At 41.4% G+C, this 22,961-nt stretch overlaps 1 protein-coding gene across 7 annotated transcripts in view; it reads right to left on the reverse strand.

Annotated features, from left to right (window-relative positions):
* arid3c (AT-rich interaction domain 3C) overlaps positions 1-22,961 on the reverse strand; it is a 447,620-nt gene that overhangs the window by 43,975 nt on the left and 380,684 nt on the right. For all 7 annotated transcript variants that reach the window (XM_033032379.1, XM_033032371.1, XM_033032361.1 and 4 more), the window contains exon 4: positions 941-1,124. In XM_033032379.1, the coding sequence (XP_032888270.1) occupies positions 941-1,124 (184 nt within the window). The remainder of the gene's footprint in view (positions 1-940; positions 1,125-22,961) is intronic.

Here is a 22,961-nt window from a genome sequence, read left to right on the forward strand (position 1 = left end):
TGAAGGTGGAATCTCATATAGATAGGGTGGTAAAGACAGCTTTTGGTATGCTAGCCTTTATAAATCAGAGCATTGAGTATAGAAGCTGGGATGTAATGTTAAAATTGTACAAGGCATTGGTGAGACCAAATCTGGAGTATGGTGTACAATTTTGGTCGCCCAATTATAGGAAGGATGTCAACAAAATAGAGAGAGTACAGAGGAGATTTACTAGAATGTTGCCTGGGTTTCAACAACTAAGTTACAGAGATAGGTTGAATAAGTTAGGTCTTTATTCTCTGGAGCGCAGAAGGTTAAGGGGGGACTTGATAGAGGTCTTTAAAATGATGAGAGGGATAGACAGAGTTGACGTGATCAAGCTTTTCCCTTTGAGAATAGGGAAGATTCAAACAAGAGGTCATGACTTCAGAATTAAGGGACAGAAGTTTAGGGGTAACATGAGGGGGAACTTCTTTACTCAGAGAGTGGTAGTGGTGTGGAATGAGCTTCCAGTGGAAGTGGTGGAGGCAGGTTCGTTGGTATCATTTAAAAATAAATTGGATAGGCATATGGATGAGAAGGGAATGGAGGGTTATGGTATGAGTGCAGGCAGGTGGGACTAAGGGAAAAATGTTGTTCGGCACAGACTTGTAGGGCCGAGATGGCCTGTTTTCCGTGCTGTAATTGTTATATGGTTGTTATATGGTTAAGTCTACTCCACCATTCAATCATGGCTGATCTATCTCTCCCTCCTAAACCCATTCTGTTGCCTTCTCCGCATAACCCCAGACACCAGAGGCAAGGGACTCAGAGTGGATTGCAGAGACAGAAAGCCACACAATCTGATCCCATTGAACATTGAAGAGTCATTCCACTCTACCGCTACAACTGCCCTTTCTGTACCCTGAATCTATTACAAGCATGTTTGATTGTAATATAAGACACATTTGTGTTTACTTACTGGGTTCTCAAGGTGAAAGCAGCACTGGTAATAGAGGTAGGAAGGTTGAGGCCTTTGGTGATTTCACGCCAGATCTTCTTATTGATAACTTCCACTAAGCCACCTTTTTCAGTGACAAGCTTGTACAGACTGTAGAGATCTAACACCTGCTTGGCCATGATGGGAATCCGATTCACTGGAGTCCCTGTGTAAATTTAAAAAAATATCCACAATCAATTACATTAGCTTCAACAAATCGACAGACGTTCCACAGTTATAGGCTAATTAATTTGATTAAGTAAAGCACCTAATTGTTCAGTTTCTGTCAAAAAGGGGAAAAATAATATTTACTCCTCTTCTCAATGTATTGATGTTACACAGTTAATAAATGAAACAATTTCTGCTGCATTCAGTTTCAAATAATTTAAAAGGGGAGCAAACACGTAATATTGACCCTGCAATTTTATTGCAAAGTGAAAGGTCATGGATCAAGGTTCGCCAAATTACAAAAGAACAGGAGATAAGATAAACAAAGGAGTGATAAGTTAACACAATTCTGGAAATATTTGTCGTTGGATTGAGAGGGAGAAACCATGCCAAATGCTACCAAGATATTTAGCTCCATTTTATTATTATGGTTCAATCATCGTTGAATATTTTCTCTTCTGGAAATCCAATGCAAGTGAGCTCTGTATTATGGACGGAGATTACCTACTAAAGAAACTGACAGTATTGTGAACACAAAATTATGTCATCTGCACTTGTGATAGCACGAGGTGAAATAAAAAATACCGTGCTTATTTACTTTACTTCACAGAAATTCTGCAAAAGAGATTTTATTTCCTGTCTCTAATTTTTGGGTCAGAATCTTGGGTGAGATCCCATTACCTGACAGCTTGTAACGCAAGGGTCACCAGCATCCCTCATTTGAACTATTACATACGTATGCCAGGGTAACATAAACAACATGGAAAATGCCTTTTAAATGTGTTCAAATCTGTCGCTATTAGTCTGAGATATTACGCTGATGTTATCAGAAAGGATAAAGCTTGTCTGGTCTTATACTATGCACAAGTGCCAGCCGATCATTTTGAACAAGGCTCTTACTCGTAAGCAAGTAAAACGTTAATAAAGGTGGGCCCAAAATGTAGTAGTGTAGGTCTTGATGAAATTCAAAAGAAATGTAACTGTGCTTTGTTACAAATGAATTATCACAGCCTCTGCTCATCATGGTGGGTGAGTAACATCAAACCTGCCTTGTTAATGGTCATCCTAGACACTACTCCATTGTGGTTTAAACCTTTCAAATTTCAGATGCATTTGCAAATTTTGCAATCTCCTCTCATTTTCAATTGACAACCACAGTTGAAAATCATCATTCCCCACCTCACACAGTTTGAACTTTCTCCTTAATTGATGTGAATATTACTACGCATGCAATCGTTCCATAAATAGGTTAGCTCAGTGCAAGCTGCAGCTCCCATGAGTTACAGGGCAGAAGCCATCACTTGCCCTGCATTCTATAACTTTGTTTTCCAATTAAATATTTAAAAATTATGCATTAACCATTTCACAGATAGCTGAGCCCACTGCTGTTTGTGGTTAATATCAATGATTTGGATGAGAATGTACAAAGCGTCATTGGTAAGTTTGCAGATGACACTAAAGTAGATGTAGGATAGTGAAGATAGTCAACAGAAATTGCAGCAGGGTCTTAATCAACTGTACAAGTGGGCTCAGGAATTCCCATTAGAGTTTAATGCAGGTAAGTGCGAGGTGTTTCATTTTGGGAAGTCAAACCAGAGTGGGAACTTCACAGTGAATGCAAGGGCCCTGGGCAGTGTTGTAGAGCAGAGGGATCCAGGAGTACAGGTACATATGGCTTCTGATAGATTGGCCTTCATCAGTCAGGGTATTGAGTATAGAATTTGGGACATTATACTACAGTTATCCAAGATGTTGATGAGGTTACATTTGGAGTCAGTGTTATCATCGAAGAAGTACTAAAAGTACTATCGTGTATGAAGGTGGACAAATCTCCAGGGCCTGATCAGATCTATATGAGGACTTTGTGGGAAACCAGAGAGCAAATTACAGGAGCCCTGGTTTTGAAATATAAATTTCAAAACCTTAAATACAGGAGAGGTGCCACAAGATTGGAGGGTGGTGAATGTTGTGCCTCTTTTCAAGAAGGGCTGCAGGAAAATGCTGGGACCTATAGGCCGGTGAGCTTAACATCTGTAGTTGGAAAGTTACTAGAGAGTATTCTGAGGGATAGGTTATACAGGCATTTGGAGAGGCAACGGCTGATTAGGGATACTCAGCATGGTTTTATTCATGGGAGGTCATCTCACAAATTTGATTGATTTTTTTGAAGATGGCATTTAATCCTTTAATTTTAAACAGGTCAAGAGTTTCACTAAATAAAGAGGTGAATTTGGCTTGATTGTAATCATGTATGTTTTTCTGCTGACTGGTCAGCACGCTACAAAGGTTTTCCACTGTACCTCATGACAATGAATTGAACTAATTAAACTAACCACTACATTTATACAAAATCTCCAGATTTGATCCTCTTACCCAAAAAATAATATATTTCTATACAGGGAGTGCAATGAAGATTTACTAGACTGGCTCCTTGGAGTCCAAGTCTGTCATATGAGGGCTGATCGAGTAGACTAGGCCTCTATTCTTGACAGTTTGGAAGAATTTAAGTTTAGGGGTATACTAAGACAGACAAAATTCTTAGAGGGTTTCATATGGTAGAAGATCCTGCCCTTATTCATGTCCAGAATAATGGATCCAAATAAGGGATAGGCCATTAAGAATGGAAATGAAGAGAGATTTCTTCACTGAATGGGCAATGACCTGTTGGAATTTTCTACTGTTTGGGCTGCGGTGGCTGCATCATTGATACTACTTGATACTACCATGCCCAACATTGAACTAATTAGGGGAATGAAATGTATAGGAAGGAACTGCAGATGCTGGTTTTCACCGAATGGGTGACGTTGCGGGTCGAGACCCATCTTCAGACTTCTTCAGAGTCTGTAAAAGGGTCTCGACCTGAAACATCACCCATTCCATCTCCCCAGAGATGCTGCCTGTCCCATTGAGTTTCTCCAGCATCTTGTATCAGAGAGATTTCTGGATATTAAGCAGATCAAGTGATTTGGAGATGGGGCAATAACATTTGAAATAGGAGATCAGCCAAGATCTTGTTGCATGGTGGAGCAATCTTGAGGAGATTAATGGCCACTCCTACACATTTTTCCTATATGCATTGGTCATAAACCCAAAATAATCCCCACCCCATAAATCTGATCAATTTCCATGGTGGGGTTCCCCTCTAACCTTATACAACTGGCACAGCTGTAGAGTTGCTGCCTGACAGCAGCGTCAGAGACCTGGGTATAATCCTGACTACGATACGATATGATACAATACTATACGATACATATACGCTATAACTTTATCCTAGAAGGGAAATTGACGGGGGCTTGTCTGCACGGAGTTTGTACGTTCTCCCCATGACCTGCGTGGGTTTTCTCCAGGATCTCCAGTTTCCCCCCACCCTCCAAAGACATACACGTTTGTAGGCTAATTGGCTTGGTAAAATTGTGGGTAAGAATGGGCGATGTTTCGGATCGAGACTCTTTTTCAGACTCTGAAGAAATCTGAAGAAGGGTCTTGACCCGCAACGTCACCCTATAGGTGTAAACCAGCATCTGCAGTTCCTTCCTACACACTTAATTCGCATAATTAGTTCAATGTTGGGCATGGTAGTATCAAGTAGGACCAACAATCTAATTAGTGCAATGCTTCAGCACAACAACATCAAGTAGAACTCAATGATCTATTGCTTCAGACCTTGAATAACAGCTTCACATTTGCTCGGGAGATTGTAAATACTCAAATTGCTCTGCAAATATCATGAGATATGGAATGATATATCAATGCAGAAAGCAGATTATTGAACCTGATAATGTGTGTGTAAGTGGTTCTTTTGTACACTTGGCCTTTCTAATTAACCTGAGTTTAGCTGAGAGCAGCCTATTGTAAGCTGTGGATTTATGATAATACTGTAAAGACGAGTTCATTAAATATATGTCTGGCTCTATAATTCTTCATGTTCGCTGGGGTTTCCTGAAAGGAGAATTTGTAAATCACACTGTCGTGGAAATGATTTATTTTTCATTTAATGATGTTTCAAATTTCACAGTGAATCAAAATGAAACATGAAATTTTAGGTGTTTTATATTAACTGCTTCATATATTTTACATTATTCACAGTTGTTCAGAGAAAATGAACCTTCCGATATCAGCTGATATACATATTGCTATTTTAAGTAAATTCCCATATTTTTTGGCTCTAGTTTCCTGAAAATGTTTTCAATATGTTGGGTCGTGATGATGGGGGAGTGCGGTTGATATCAGAGTGTGATGATATCAGGGTGAGAGGGGGCTGCTAGTGCACCAACTAATCAGCTCTCCAGGTTTGATTCAACTCTACAGATGAATTCAGATCCACATCTTCCCGGTGATTACAAGAACAATTTACATGTAATTTAAAATGCAATACCTGCCCTTTTATCTCTTCACCAATATTAAGGAACCCGGTAACTCTTTTTCAAGTGAAGAATGAATTCACTTGCACTTCTTACAACTTAATGTATTGTTTTCAGTGCTCAAAATACCAACAATAGAGAAATGTATTTAGTTTAGATTGTACATTTTGGGGACTTAGTTTAGTTTTGGTTTAGTGACCCTTTGGCCCACTGAGTCCGCGCCGACAGGCAATCCCCGTACACTAGCACTCTCCTACACACTGGGAACAATTTAAATAAAGCCAATTAACCTACAAACCTTTGGAATGTGGGATGAAACTAGGACACCCGGAGAAAACCCACACAGTCACAGGGAGAACGTACAAACTCTGTATAGGCAGGATTGAACCTGGGTCTCTGACGTTGTAAGGCAGCAACTCTACTGCTGCACCACCGTGTCGCACACCTGATTGATGATATTTGCTCCTGGTGGAGATTTATTTATTCCTCTAACTCGCAAGCAGCTGATAGAGTCATAGAATTATTACTGCACAGGAGGAGGCCATTCATAAATCCTCGCGCACAGAACTGTACAGCATAAAAACAGACCCTTCGGCCCACAAGGTCTGTGCCAAACATGATGCCAACACCAACCCTTATCAGCCTACACATAATCCAAGTCTCTAGAAGGATGAGAGGAGATCTCATTGAAACATATAAGATTGTTAAGGGCTTGGACACACTAGAGACATGTTCCCGATGTTGGGGGAGTCCAGAACCAGGGGCCACAGTTTAAGAATAAGGGGTAAGCCATTTAGAACGGAGACGAGGAAACACTTTTTCTCACAGAGAGTGGTGAGTCTGTGGAATTCTCTGCCTCAGAGGGCAGTGGAGGCAGGTTCTCTGGATGCTTTCAAGAGAGAGCTAGATAGGGCTCTTAAAAATAGCAGAGTCAGGGGATATGGGGAGAAGGCAGGAATAGTGTACTGATTGGGGATGATCAGCCATGATCACATTGAATGGCGGTGCTGGCCCGAAGGGCCAAATGGCCTACCCCTGCACCTATTATCTATTGTCTATTGTCTAAATGTCTCTTGAATGCCACTACGGTTTCTGCCTCCATCACACCCGTCAGCTAGTTCCACCTACCACCTTTTGTGTAAAAAACCTTCCCTGCACATCTCCTTTAAACTTTGCTCCTCTGAGTTTAAAGCCACTGTATGTTCTCCTCTGCATTCGTTTCAACGTCTCCAAATCCTTCCAGTAATGGGGCAACCAGAACTGCATGCAAAACTCTCAATTTGGCCTAACAAAAGTCCTATAAAGCTGCACCAGGACATAGACATAGAAACATAGAAACATAGACGTCCTACTTTAATACTCTAGTTCCCTACCGAAGAAGGCAAGCATACCATATGCCTTCTTTACCACTCTGTCTACTTATGTTGCCACTTTCAGGGAATTATGGACTTGAACCCTGAGATCCCTTTGTACATCAATGCTGTTAAGCCATTAGTTGTATATTTTCTCCTTACATTCCACCTCCCAAAGTGCAACGCCTCACACTTGCTCAGAATGAACTCCATCTGACCATTTCCATACGCAAATCAATCCCAGAATCCGCTCTGCGAAAAAGACAGCTGTCTAGAAATTGGCGCATCCTCTTCAGCTCCACTGCACACATGCTTTGTTTGATGCTAACCACTTTTAAGATCTCCGGAAAAATATCACGTACGTAACCAAAAGCAGCAATGGCACTTTGCACACAAATTCGTGAGTGGGACACAGCAGTTCTCATCAGGAGCTTTATGCTGCCGTCATGGTTGCTGTGCTATTGTTGCAATGATCACTGGAAGCGATAGAGAGCTTGATGCACTTTCCCCATGGGAAGCCCTGGACAGGCACAAGAAAGGTTGCCATAGAAATGTGACACGCAGAAAATGGACATAGACATGCTGCGAGCCACAACGTTATTTCTTATGCAATTGATGCTGGCCAAATAATATTTTCGCTGAGGCAAATCATGCCTGAAAATTCTCCATTCCGTAATCCATCCAAGATGATCATTGTGTTATACATACGTTATTTCTGTGTAACATGGGTTCATTTTCTAGACATTTAAAAAAATAATATCTGTATCCAAAACTGGACACACCATGAAGTCATTCTATAAAGTTCCATGAAGTTTCTACGATGCAAGAGAGCTCAGAATGCAAGGTTGAAAATTAAATGTTAGTTTTCATAAACAGATACCAAACAAGCCAAACCAAATCTTTTCATCTCCCTTCATGCTTGCAAATGTAAATTTGTATTTAGCTCCCACCCACAGGAAAGCAGACTATTATCTAAATGGTGGCCGATTAGGAAAAGGGGAGATGCAGCGAGACCTGGGTGTCATGGTACACCAGTCATTGAAAGTAGGCATGCAGGTGCAGCAGGCAGTGAAGAAAGCGAATGGTATGTTAGCTTTCATAGCAAAAGGATTTGAGTATAGGAGCAGGGAGGTTCTACTGCAGTTGTACAGGGTCTTGGTGAGACCACACCTGGAGTATTGCGTACAGTTTTGGTCTCCAAATCTGAGGAAGGACATTATTGCCATAGAGGGAGTACAGAGAAGGTTCACCAGACTGATTCCTGGGATGTCAGGACTGTCTTATGAAGAAAGACTGGATAGACTTGGTTTATACTCTCTAGAATTTAGGAGATTGAGAGGGGATCTTATAGAAACTTACAAAATTCTTAAGGGGTTGGACAGGCTAGATGCAGGAAGATTGCTCCCGATGTTGGGGAAGTCCAGGACAAGGGGTCACAGCTTAAGGATAAGGGGGAAATCCTTTAAAACTGAGATGAGAAGAACTTTTTTCACACAGAGAGTGGTGAATCTCTGGAACTCTCTGCCACAGAGGGTAGTCAAGGCCAGTTCATTGTCTATATTTAAGAGGGAGTTAGATGTGGCCCTTGTGGCTAAGGGGATCAGAGGGTATGGAGAGAAGGCAGGTACGGGATACTGAGTTGGATGATCAGCCATGATCATATTGAATGGCGGTGCAGGCTCGAAGGGCCGAATGGCCTACTCCTGCACCTAATTTCTATGTTTCTATGTTTCTAAGATGACCTAACAAAACAAGATGGCCTTTTAATGAAACTAATTAAATTAACGGGGGTTCCCCTCTTCGACTATAGTTGAGGCTCTACCAGGGTCTCCTCTATATCCCGTAGCTCTGCTCTCACTCCCCATCCTCCCACTCATAACAAGGACAGAGTCCCCCTTGTCCTCACCTTCCACTCCACCAGCCGTCACATACAAGAGATAATCCTCCAACATTTTCGCCACCTGCAACAGGATTCCACCACTGGCCACATCTTCCCATCTCCTCCCCTTTCAGCTTTCTGTAGAGACTGCTCCCTCTGTAACTCCCTGGTCAATTTACTCCTTCCCACCCAAACCACCCCCTACCCTGGTACTTTCCCTTGCAACCGCAGGAAATGCTACATTTGTCGCTTTACCTCCCCCCTCGACTGCATCCAAGCAGTCTTTCCAGGCGAGGCAGATGCACCTCCTCCAACCTGCACCTCCTCCAACCTCATCTATTACATCCGCTGTTCCAGGTGTCAACTGCTCTACATTGGAGAGACCAAGCGCAGGCTTGGCGATTGCTTCATCCAACACCTCCGCTCAGTTCGCATTAAACAACCTGATCTCCCAGTGGCTCAGCACTTCAACTCCCCCTCCCATTCCGAATCAGACCTTTCTGTCCTGGGCCTCCTCCATTGCCAGAGTGAGTCCCACCGCAAATCGCAGCACCTCATATTTCGCTTGGGCAGTTTACACCCCAGCGGTATGAACATTGACTTCTCCAATTTCAGGTAGTCCTTGCTTTCTCCCTCCTTCCCCTCCCCTTCCCAGCTCTCCCACAGCCTACTATCTCCGCCTCTTCCTTTCTTCTTCCCACCCCCCCCCCCCCACCCCACATCAGTCTGAAGAAGGGTCTCAACCCGAAACGTCACCTATTCCTTCGCTCCATAGATGCTGCCTCACCCACTGAGTTTCTCCAGCATTTTTGTCTACCTTTGATTTTTTTTCAGCATCTGCAGTTCAATGAAATTAGATAATGTTAGAATACAGTCATTAAATTATTTTAGCAAATTCACCTCTTCATTTAGTGAAGCGCTTGATCTGTTTAAAAGTAAAGGATTAACTGCCCTTGCTAAAACCACACTCAGGGGAATTGTAGATAGATATTGCTAGAAGTGTGTACATATCATTTAACATTTGTGGAGAGAGAAACAATTAAATATGTTTTTCGATAAAGAATTATTGGCCAAAAATGTTAGCTTGTTTTTTTTCTTCACCTATGCTGATTAATGTTGACCATTTAGTTTAGTTTAGTTTATTTATTGTCACATGTATCGAGGTACAGTGAAAAGGTTTTGTTGTGTGCTAACCAGTCAGCGGAAAGGCTATACATGATTACAATCAAGCCAACCACAGTGGACAGATACATGATAAAGGGAATAATGTGAATAACCTTTCGTGCTAGATAAAGTCCGATAATGTCTGATTAAAGATATTCAGAGTGTCTCCAATGAGGCAGATAGTAGCTCGGGACTGCTCTCTCATTGTTGATAGGATGGTTCAGTTGTTTTTATTTCAAATTAACATCATCTGCAAAATTTTACCTTTGGAATTTTCCTTATTCTCTTTTGATATAGAAGGAAGGCATTTGGCCTTTCAAGTCTATGGCTGACAAATATCAGGTCAAGTTTGGATATTGCGTAAGTCCCATTGTAGATCAAATTACCAGTGAGGTTGAAAATGAAAATGGAATTATTAACGTAATACCAATCTAGTGTAATGAAAAATGACACTACCTCAAGACACTCCCGCATGGCCTATGCAAAAGGACTCAAATATATGACTAATACATTTAGTTTCAGAATAGCCCGTGGGCACACAGCAGCGTAGTGGTAGAGCTACTGCCTTACAGTGCCAGAGACCCGGGTTCAATCCTGACAAATGCCCCTGTCCCACTTTGGAAACCTGAACGGAAACCCCTGGAGACTTTGCGCCCCACTCAAGGTTTCCGTGTGGTTCCCGGAGGTTGCAGGTGGTTGCCGGAGGTTGCAGGTAGTGGAAGCAGGTAGGGAGACTGACAAAAGCCACCTGCAACCTCCCGGAACCGCACGGAAACCTTGGGTGGGGCACAAAGCCTCCAGAGGTTTCCGTTCAGGTTTCCTAAGTGGGACAGGGGCATAAGGGTGCTGTCTGTATGGAGTTTGTATTTTCCATCTGAGACCTGCGTGGGTCTTCTCCGAAATCGTCGGTTTCCTCCCACACTCCAAAGACACACAGGTTTGTAGGTTAATAGGCTTGGTAAAAAGGAAAATTGTCCCTAGTGAGTGTAGGGTAGTGTTAGTGTGCGGCGATCGCTGGTCATCACGGACTCGGAGGGCCGAAGAGCATGTTTCCGCACTGTATCTCTAAACTAAATCACTAAACTTAAACTAATAACTGCTTTTACAGATGAACTTGATTAAGCTTTGGCATCAATATTAAAATTAATTCTCCTGAATAATATCATATGTTCACCTTGTTTCTTTGAGCGGCCTGAAGACAGCCATTCAATGCTGAGCAGTTCACCTCTGATTTACTCCCGTAGTTAGTTCAGTTTAGTTTCTTATTATTTTTTTTATTTTTTTTTATTTAATTCTTTATTTCGAACAGAATAAAAGAATTAAAAGCAAATGTGAAACAACATACAAAAAACAAAACAAGAATATTTATAAAGTGTCATAAACGATATCTATAAATAAATGAAATCGTATGTGTCCAAAAAGGAGCAGGAAGAAGCCAAAGCATATTAATTCCCACCCCTTATTCAACTGCTTATAATTATCTTATACAAATTGAGCAGCTATATGTACACCAGCAGCTATATGTACACCAAATTATTTACATTTATACACTAATCAAATATTTACAAAGCCATACAAAAAAAAGAGAGAAAAAAAGAAAAAAGAAAAGAAAAAAACCTTCATATACTATACAGTATCTCTTAGTCATATATACAACTTTAACACGTTAGGTTTTGTCTAGTGTACTGTAATATGGTGTAAAAAGATGTAGAGATTGGATGGCGGTTTACTCAAAGGGGTAGGGTTGGATGGCTACAGTTAAATCGTGAAATTAGGAAAGTGAGCACTGTTCTGTTTGTAAAGTGGATTAAGAAGGGAGCTAATACGGCTATTGGTTTAGTATTGTCGTGTGTGAGATTTAATGAAAAATGTTTGGAATGCTGTCCAGGTAAATCATATCGTACATGATTGCAGCTGGTCATGCAAAATGAGAAAGGGTAGAGTATGCAGGATATAGCCTTACAGCCACAGAGAGAGTGAAGATATGAAAAAAAGTGCAAGGGCCATGACAAGGTGGATTGGAGGATAGATAATCCATCTTTCAAAATGGTGAGAGGTTGAATTGATGAAGAAGAGTGATTTCTGCTGGTGAATAGTTCAATAACTACCAGCTGTCGATTTAGTAGAAAAGTGGGGTGGGGGGATGGGAATGAAGATACTTTTTTTTCACTCAAGAACATTATGTGGTCTGGATTACAGTTTCTCTAAATATAATGGTGGATGATTTTAAATAGTTTAAAAGGTACTTCAAGACTATCGAGTGCTGGACAGAGAATGGGCAAATGGGACTACAAATTAGGCAGACTCGGCGGGACGAAGGGCCTGTTTCCACGCTGTATCTCTAAAGTCTAAAGGAAAGACTAAAGACCAAACATGGCAAATCTTCAAAGATCCAGCACAACCATGACAAGCAGAATAATGCTCTGTCTGTCATCCTGGTAATCCTGGTATTTAATTGTAAAACTCTATTAGGATGAAGCAGTTAATGAAGCTGATTTACACTATTTGCAGTGATTTGGATATGCTAATTACACTTAATTCAATGGACTCAGATCATTCCAATTTAAACTCACTGGCATGTTGAGTAAAACAAGGTGGTGTCATTTTCTGGTTGCAGGAGATTTCAAACTGGGTTTTTATTTTCTGGCTCAATGGGTCAATTGGGAATACATTCTTAGAATGACATGATCTACATGCAGAAATGAGTTGGAAATCCATGTTTGCAGAGTTTTCTTTAACTTCTGTGCTTCAGTGCAAATGCATTAGATAAATCCAATTGAATGTGTGAAAGCAAGTGGTATAAAATCAATACTTCACTGAAATGGATGTAGTTTTACCGAATTGAAACTGCACTTTTTACTCTAACAGTTTTTTATTGAAAGTAATACATTTTTATTTTAGCCAATTCACATTCAGTGCGAATATCAATTTTGCTTCCTTAAAATAATCTATTTATTCTATTTCCCTCATAACATCATCCAATTTTATCTGTTGCTAATGAAAAAGTGTAAATCTTAAATTAGGATTTCTCTGGCATATCGACTGGTCAATAAAATAATTATGTCATTAATAAATGACATAAGCACTTCACAAATGTGTTTTGGTGGATGGTTTGTTGTATTCAGAGCTATGTTTTCAAAGCTACTTGTAGAAAAAGAATCGATCAATTCCTACTGGTGATGTTCCTCCAAACTGCCTAGATAGTCAGAACTTTTTTCCCAAAATAGAAATATCAAATACTGGAGGGTATAGTTTTAAGATGACAGAGGCAAAGTTTAAAGGAGATGTTTTTACACAGAGGGCAGTGAGTGCCTGAAACATGTTACCAGGGGTGGAAGCAGATACTTTATGATAGTGGTATTTAATAGACTTTTGTATAAGCGCATGGATATGCAGGGAATGGAAGGATATGGATTACGTGCAGGCAAATAAGGGTTAGTCTTGGATTCATTTTCTGCACAGACATTGTGTTCTGAGGTGTCTGTTCCTGTGTTGTACAGTTCTATGTTCCATAAATCAGAAGTATCTGCCACTAGTTTAGTTTGAATATAGGATTTGAGTATAGGAACAGGGAGTATGGGAGCAGGGAGGTTCTACTGCAGTTGTACAGGGTCTTGGTGAGACCACACCTGGAGTATTGCGTACAGTTTTGGTCTCCTAATCTGAGGAAGGACATTCTTGCCATAGAGGGAGTACAGAGAAGGTTCACCAGACTGATCCCTGGGATGTCAGGACTTTCATATGAAGAAAGACTGGATAGACTCGGTTTGTACTCGCTAGAATTTAGAAGATTGAGGGGGGATCTTATAGAAACTTACAAAATTCTTAAGGGGTTGGACAGGCTAGATGCAGGAAGATTGTTCCCGATGTTGGGGAAGTCCAGAACAAGGGGTCACAGTTTAAGGATAAGGGGGAAATCTTTTAGGACCGAGATGAGGAAAACATTTTTCACACAGAGAGTGGTGAATCTCTGGAATTCTCTGCCACAGAAGGTAATTGAGGCCAGTTCATTGGCTATATTTAAGAGGGAGTTAGATGTGGCCCTTGTGGCTAAAGGGATCAGGGTGTATGGAGAGAAGGCAGGTCCAGGATACTGAGTTGGATGATCAGCCATGATCATATTGAATGGCGGTGCAGGCTCGAAGGGCCGAATGGCCTACTCCTGCACCTATTTTCTATGTTTCTATGTTTAGAGATACAGCACGGAAACAGGCCCTTTGGCCCACCGAGTCCGCACTGACCAGCGTTCCCCGCATATTAACCCTACCCTACACACACTAGGGACAATTTCACATTTACACCAAGTAAATTAACCGACAAACCTGCACGTCTACGGAGTGTGGGAGGAAATCGAAGGTCTTGAAGAAAACCCACGCAGATTATGGGGAGAACGTACAACAGACAGGCACCCGTAGTCAACACTGTTAGGCAGTAGCTCTCCTGCGGATGCTGGGACAATTGAAACTTTAAATAAATCGAGTTGAATTCTGTTTGATAAATGAGGGTAATCTGTGATAACAAAACAAATACAGATAAATGGGGTGTAGATGTAAATTAACCCTGACATGGCAGAACAGACTCCTTTGTTTTTTTCTCCAGAGATGCTGCCTGACCCGTTGAGTTACTCCTGCACCATGTGCCAATCTTCGGTATGTACCAGCATCTACAGTTCCATTCTACATATCCATTGGTTTTATGACAGACTATGATTCAATGCTTCTGAATGCAAGGTCCCCTCTCTCCAATTGAGCCATTTACAAGTTTATAGATACATGATAAGGGAATAACGTTCAGTGCAAGGTAAAACCAATAAAGTCCAACCAAAGATAGCCCAAGGGCCCAATGAGGGAGATAGTAGTTCAGGATTGATCTCTAGTTATGGTAGGATGATTCAGATGCCTGATGATAGCCGGGAATCATGTACTGTATGTCTTAATGCTGACTGGTTAACATGAAACAAAAGCTTTTCACTGTATCTCAGTACAAGTTACAATAAAATGAACTCAACTCAGTCCATTTTCTCACTGTTTCCATTCAACTTTCATTGTGATTATGAAGTCAGATTGCTCAAATGAACAGCACCGATGATTTCATTAGTTATCCATCTGCAGATGAGCTGAGTCAGGAGCAGACATTCTAAACGCCCGATTCAGTAACTAGTGATAGATATTATCAATCTGTCAAGTAGAATGGTAATCACATGAGTGAGACAAGCAGTTATCCAATCAGCAATACTGCTTGATTAATCTTGGAACAAAAACCTGGATATACTGGGAAGCATGTTAAGGGCTTAGACACATTAGAGGCAGGAAACATGTTCCCGATGTTGGGGGAGTCCAGAACCAGGGGCTACAGTTTAAGAATAAGGAGTAAGCCATTTAAAACAGAGACGAGGAAACACTTTTTCTCACAGAGAGCGATGAGTCTGTGGAATTCTCTGCCTCAGAGGGCGGTGGAGGCAGGTTCTCTGGATGCTTTCAAGAGAGAGCTAGATAGGGCTCTTAAGAATTGCAGAGTCAGGGGATACAGGGAGAAGGCAGGAACGGGGTACTGATTGGGGATAATCAGCCATGATCACAATGAATGGTGGTGCTGGCTCGAAGGGCTAAATGGCCTACTCCTGCACCTATTGTCTATTGTCATGGGAGGAGATTTTTGCATCATTGTTAGCCCTAGGTGAGGTGTCAGTAGACTGGTGGAGTGCTAATTTGATTTAGTTTTAGTTTAGTTTAGAGATATAGCGTGCAAACAGGTCCTTCGGTCCACCAAGTCCATGTTGACCATCGATCATTCATTCATACTAGTTCTATCTTATCCCACTTTCACATCCACTTCCCGTGCATCAGGGGCAATAGACAATAGACAACAGACAATAAACAATAGACACTAGGTGCAGGAGTAAGCCATTTGGCCCTTCGAGCCAGCACCACCATTCAATGTGATCATGGCTGAAGGAGAGGGGGTAGAGAGGAGGGTAGAGAGGGAGGGTAGAGAGGGCGGGGGGTAGAGAGGGGGAAGGGGGTAGAGGGGGAGGCGGTGGAGGGGGAGGGGTAGAAGTGGAGGGGGAAGAAAGGGAGGGGGGGGTGTTGGCTTGGAGGTGTGAACAACCTGGTGGGAGTGTGAATAACCAGGGGGTGGGGGGGGGGGGGGGGGGGGGGAGTGTGAATAACCCGAGGGGGGGGGGGGGGGGGTGTGGGGGGGTGAAGAAAAATGCCAATCAGAATATGTAAAAATGTAATTGTTACCACGTAATGTTTTTGCGAAGATGTAAAAACAACCACATATACACACACATATACACACACATATATACATATACACACACGTACAAGATCAGACTTTTAATAAGTATATATGATATATATATATATATATATATATATATAATATATATATCATATTATTTACTTATACAATGAACTTTTTTTCTTGTTTATTATATTGTTTACAGAGTACTATGTTTACACTTTTGTTGTGGTGCTGCACATAAGAATTTCATTATTCTGTCTGGGACATATGACAATAAAACATTCTTGACTCTCTAGACTTATGGGCCTGTCCCACTTTGGCGATTTTTCAGGCAACTGCCGGCGACTGTCAAGTTTCCGGCAGTCGCCTGAAAAACCAGCAACTGGAACGGCGACTGTCAGAGTGGAACACACACACACACACACACATTGCTTCCTTCACCAGCCCGTTATGGGACATGGCAAGCGGGGGGAGCACTGTCTGAGTGAAATTCACACGGTGCAAAGCCAAGGTGATACCGCGATGAACAGGTAGGTTGGCGCTGTAATTGCGATGGCTAAAGTCCTTTAAAAGAGGGGGGAGAGGAGGGAGAAGGGAGCAGAAGGGGGAGAAGGAGTGGAGACAACATTTAAGAAGCCAGAGATACACGGCCGTGAAGTTGGCGGACATTTAACATTACCGGTCGGTTATCCTTTGTTCTGAAAACTACTGCTTATGTTTTTTTTTCCCCAATGAGCCACTGCAATTCACCGGTCAGCACCGGCTACAACCTACGAGAACCTTTGACCACCTGGCAACCCACTAGGACCTCCTTCCCGACCCACCTACGACACCACAATTCTCGCTGCTCTCCATGGCGGCTTCATTCTAGTCGCCGCTAATTTTTCAACATGTTGAAAAATTCACGGCGACAATAATAAGGCCGTGACTAGTTCCCAGAATGCTGGAACTCCTCATGACCATGAAGGCGACTACCCGGCAACCACCCGCGAACATGTGACGACTGCATAGTCTCCTGCAGTCGCCTAAAAAGTCACCTGTGGGACAGGCCCATTAGTCTCCAACTCCATGCAGCAGACTACATACTCAATTCCCAACTAAGATGCATGGACATTTAACTAATTCTGTAGATGCCTGGCTGTCCCTACAGATTTAACTATCTCCCGTTTTCTTTTGTCTGCACATTTCATAATGAGCTTCTCGATGCAAACCATTAACATAAATTAGATACATAAATCCCCACTGGCGTGAGGTGGCCACTTTGCCGCTCTGTTAATTTGGAGCGCTCCATCCCCCATCCCCTCCAATCCTCCAACTCACAAGTGGATTGATCGATCAAACTGATTGATCAGTTGCTCAGTCAGTTCCAAAGTAGAAAACCATCAGGAAGGTTTAAAATTCGCCAAAGGCAGCATTGAAATATGAGGTGGAAATGTCTGGATTACTTGGTTGCATTGAGAAATCGACTGTATTGCTTATTTTGACAATTTGCATTGTTTTAGTTTTAGTTTTAGAGATACAGCGGCCCACCGAGTCCGCGGCGACCAGCGATCTCCGCACACTCTCCTGCATTTTAAGGACAATTTCCTGTCTTTACTGAAGCCAATTAAACTACAAACCTGTACAGTGTGTTAGGATACCGGAGCACCCAGGGAAAGCCCATGAGATCACAGGGAGAACGTACAAACTCCATATAGACAGCACCCGGCCTCTGGAGCTGTAAAGATGCAACTCTACCGCTGAGCCACCATTTGCACCCACCGTGGTGGGCATTGTACTTATGAAAAACAAGTTATTCAGACCTATTTATAAATGCACCAGGAAACACTGAGAATGCATAAAATGTGACAAGATTTAGAGAATATAGAGAGAGTGGGATTGTTATATACGTCACCACACATCCCTGCATATAGGAGCAATGACATGGTTAAGGGTGCGGTGCATATGGGGTTTTAATGATTCTAGTATGCTGTGAAAGTGGCCTGATGTTTTTAGCAGTAGCACATCAATAACTATTTTACCTAGGGGCTGTCTGTGAGAATTTTCAGTCGCTCCTAAGACCACAGGCCCAAGGCTTTAGGTATAACTGAACCGGACCTGGGATCTAACATGGAGGGGAGGGGGACTGCTTTATGAGTCTGATTGGAGCATGTGATCAGAAGCAGAGGTATGAAATAACCAAATTTAATGCATGTTTACTTTGGTTTACAGATACAGGGAAGAAACAGGTCCTTTGGTCCACCGAGTCCACATTGACCATCGATCATCCAATACATTAGTTCGATGTTATCCTATTTTTGCATCCTACATACCAGAGGTAACTTAAGAGTTGTGATGGCGTATGACGCGTGGTGTTTATTCAAGTGTCGCAACCACTTTATTGTCGCCGCTGGATTTTGAAACGTTCAAAATCTTTTGGCGACACTGATATGACGCCAGCAAAATCGCCAAGTGGGACAGGCCCTTAACAGAAGTCAATTAACCTACAAACCTGCACATCTTTGGAGTGTGGGAGGAAACTGCAGCACCGGAGAAAACCCATACAGGCCAAGTCAGTGAATATTTTTAAGGCAGAGATAGATAGATTCTTGATTTAGTAGAGTGAGTTAATATATTTTTTTCTGCATGTGGTTTTGATACAAGTATATAAAACAATTAAAAAAACTTAGATTCAAAATAATTCTTGAAAGTTTTAAATGGGATAATAGAGGTCATGAATTTGATGTGAGAGGAAGGAGTTTTAAAGGAAATATAAGGGGAAAGTTATTTACACATTGAATGGTTAAAGGGTAAAGTTAAATGAGGAACAAAAAAAAATCAGTCTGGAAGTCACTGCTTGAAAGGGTGATGGTGGCAAAAATAAACTGCATTTACATAGTATATGCAATGGGCATTTTATTATGTCATAACATACAAAATTATAAACTAGGAGCTGGGGATGGAACACTGGATTACGTTTCAAACCTCCACCGGCTAGAAGCACAAGAGGGGAAAATGTCGGCGAGCACCACCAGCTAGAAGTTGTCTTCCAAGCCACACAACATCCTGTTCCAAGTTCCTTCACCGTCACTGGGTTATAATCAAGGATTGCAGCTGTTCAAGAAGGCAGGTCACCACCATCTTCTCGAGAGCAATTAAGGATGGACAATTAAATGCTGGGTCTGCTTGTGAAGGGCAGATCATAAGATCATAGATCATAACGTCATAAGAGATAGCAGTAGAATTAGACCATTCAGCCCGTCAAGTCTACTCCGCCATTCAATCGTGGCTGATCTATCTCTCCCTCCTAACCGCTTTCTCCTGCCTTCTCCCCATAACCTCAGACACCTGTACAAACATGAATCTAGCTATCCCTGCCTTAAATATATCCACTGACTTTGCCTCCACAGCCTTCTGTGGCAAAGAATTCCAGATACACGCCGTCTAATTAAAGAAACTCCTCATCATCTCCTTCCTAAAAGAATGTATTTTAATTCTGAGGCTACGACCTCTAGTCCTAGACTTTCCCACTGGTGGAAATGTCCTCTCCACATCCACTTTATCCAATCCCTTCAATGAATATAATCACAAAGCAAAGAAACTAAGTGCTGGAGAAACTCAGTGGGGGTCAGGCAGCATCTGTGGAGGGAATGGCTTTACCTCAATGCATTTCCCTCCACAGTTGCTGCTTGACCTACTGAGTTTCTCCAGCTTTTTGTTCTTTGCTTGTTATTCCAGTATTTGTTCTCTCCATATAAACATAGCAGTTGACAATGTCAAGTAGACAAGTGGCCTGGGGACTGGCCCACGGCAGCTCTCCACCTCTAACCCAGCCAATGTTTTCAGCACGCTGTACCTTAAGGGATGTGTCCCTGATGTGGAGATTCATTCCACAAAAGAGAACACCATAAATGGAGCAGAAAGAGCTAGAGTAACCCAGTGGGTCAAGCAGCATTTCTGGAGAACATCGATAGGTGACGTTTTGGGTAGGAACCCAAAATGTCAGGTGAGTTGGAAGGAACTGCAGATGCTGGTTTAAATCGAAGATAGACACAAAATGCTGGAGTAACTCAGCGGGACGGGCAGCGTCTCTGGAGTGAAGGAATGGATAACGTTTTGGGTCGAGACCCTTCTTCAGACTGATGTCAGGGCAGTGGGAGGTACATAGACCCAAAACGCCACCTCTTCAAGTTCTCCAGAGATCCTGCGGGTTCGCTGAGTTGCTCCAGCACTTTGTGAGCCAGCATCTGCAGTTCCTAGTTTCTACTATAAATGGAGTGTCAGGAGAGCGGGCAGGTCCACTAATATCTGACGCGTTGTCACCTTGTTTGCTAAGGATTGAGAGATGAAGTGGAACAATATATAGGAAATCTAAACTCCCCTTCTTGAATGGATAATTTATTATATCACATGGGAAATAAAATGGAATCAAAGTCTGAAGAATGATCCAGAATGTTACCTGTCCATGATTTCCACAGATGCTGCCTGACCTGCTGAGTTATTGCAGCACTATTTTTACTGTTTGAAATAAAAGTATTTGGGTATAAATAGGAGTAACATCTAATAGTCTGGAAAGCTTGCTAGTTTGGCTTCAAAGGTGCTGGTTTATCAAGAGTTTTCGGGAATATCTATCATATTGCCATTCCTGTATATCACAATTATATATGGTTTTAGATACTATTTTTCAGTACATACAATCTAGCAATTCACAGTTCATCACCGAAAGCACGATTAGAAGATTTAGAAGACATTCCTGAGTATGTGAATGCATTTTCACTGAGATCTAGTACGTATGTTAATCTTGCATTACGAGTGTAGGGTGCAGATGGAAGCAATTGCCTGGTATGATCATTAACCTCTCAAACCAAAACATCTAACAACAAGATAAATGAAGGCAAAATCAGATTAATGACCTGAAATGCGTAACCAATATCTTACAATTCACTCTAATCTTTTAATTGTTACCCAGTTGAAACAAATGTGGAATAAAGCAGTGATAGAGGATACTTTGAGATAGCCAGCTACATTAGTCAAAAACACAAAGCGCGCTGACTGGATGTTTTGTCTTGAGACAATTAAACATATTGAAATTTTCATCCTTAAGAAGATGAAAGAGTTATCTGTGTACCTGGCTTAACAAAAGGCTGAAAAGCAAGCAAAAGCAAGGTGTCTCTAATTTCATTGTTCAGAAAAAAAAAGTTTCTTTTCAAAGAATAGTGGCTCAATGTGAACAAAAAATAGAACAAGGCTGCGTTGCCAGCCTCTGATAAAAGAGATTTATCGGTTTTCAATATTCAATCAAATGTATTTTACCTGAAATGCACTGACAATAAAAACTGAGAGAATTCCTTGGTCAGTATAACTTTTGTCAGCAGATGCCAGTAGTGATGGGTCATGTATCATTGAGAGTAATCATTGATAAGACTAAGATTTCCCTGTCAGCACAATGCAGCAAAAGAAGCAGAGCTCACAACCCGCATTAACTTTTGTCTACCCAAGCAACTTTAACAAGGCCATTTCCAGAACATGAAGTAAGATTGCCAGCCACCAGAATAGACAAATGTTGAGGAACACACCTTAAATCAGAATTAAATGCAGCCTTACTCTGAGAATAAAGTAAATTATGTCCAAATGCATTCTGTTTTCACCTACATATATACACATATCCAGCTTTCATGGCACTGCACTCAGGATTAAGTTTGATTTCATATGTAATCACAAAATCATTAAGACAAGATAATATCTGTAAATAAATAAAGGTGGCAATTTTGCAAAGCCAAACACGTGAATGGTTGGTTGACATGGTCTTTCAGCTATTGGTTAAAACAGTATATGGCTGTGACATTGTTGCATTGTTGCAGAGCCCATGTTCCTCATGATTCTCGTTCTATCAGAAACACTGGATGAACATTGAATAAAAGGACAAAAAACATGTCCATGTTAAAAGATGCACCACAGTGGCCCTTCTTCTTGAAGCAAGAATGGCTTTTCTCAAACCACTGTTAATTTTCGTTTAGTAACTAACATGTTTAGTAACTAACAAATATAAATCTAATAACCTTTTGGGGAATCTTTCTTTTCTCCTTACAGCCTTTGATATCAAACCATCTTTTGGGGATTGTTTGGTTCTGGATCCAAACTTAAAGTGGTTTCAATTAGTTAGTCGGACTTGCTTGGATTTAATCTTTCACTTCACAAAGTCTTCACAGGCGAGTGTGGAGATCAGTTGTTCAACATACAAAGTTCAGATTCTGCCAGACTATCTTTAATCGGACTTTACTGGCTTTACCTTGCTCTAACCGGTTTTCCCTTATCATGTAATGTAAATGGCTCAATTGTAATCATGTATTGTCTTTCCACTGACTGGTTAGCATGCAACAAAAGCTTTTCACTGTACCTCGATGCACATGACAATAAACTACACTAAACTAAACAATCACAATCAAATATCTTCTGGTTCCACAAATCAACAACTCTGGTTCCAACCTTCCATTCCTGTGGGCTGGACTTGGCAGGTGAGAAAGAGCTTAATCATTGTTGTTATATTTGAAATGTATTTTCTTTTGAATTGAATCACTGTGCATTTTTGACTAACCTGTTTCTGTTTTACTCTGGGCGGCTTTTCTGGTTTAACAAGGCTCACGCAGATTCTCAATTTTCTCTTCAAGTAGAGTTCAACAGATCATCCTCCTTTCAGATCAGATCAGATTAATTTATTGTCACATCAACCAGGGTGCAATGAGTTTTTTTGTTCACATGAAGCTCATAGTAAACAGTATACACAGCAATGATAAATACAATAGATACAATGACAACAACAACATGGCATAATATGTAAAGAATCGAATCTG

The sequence above is a fragment of the Amblyraja radiata genome, chromosome 1, assembly GCF_010909765.2.
Source record: "Amblyraja radiata isolate CabotCenter1 chromosome 1, sAmbRad1.1.pri, whole genome shotgun sequence".
NCBI lineage: Eukaryota > Metazoa > Chordata > Chondrichthyes > Rajiformes > Rajidae > Amblyraja > Amblyraja radiata.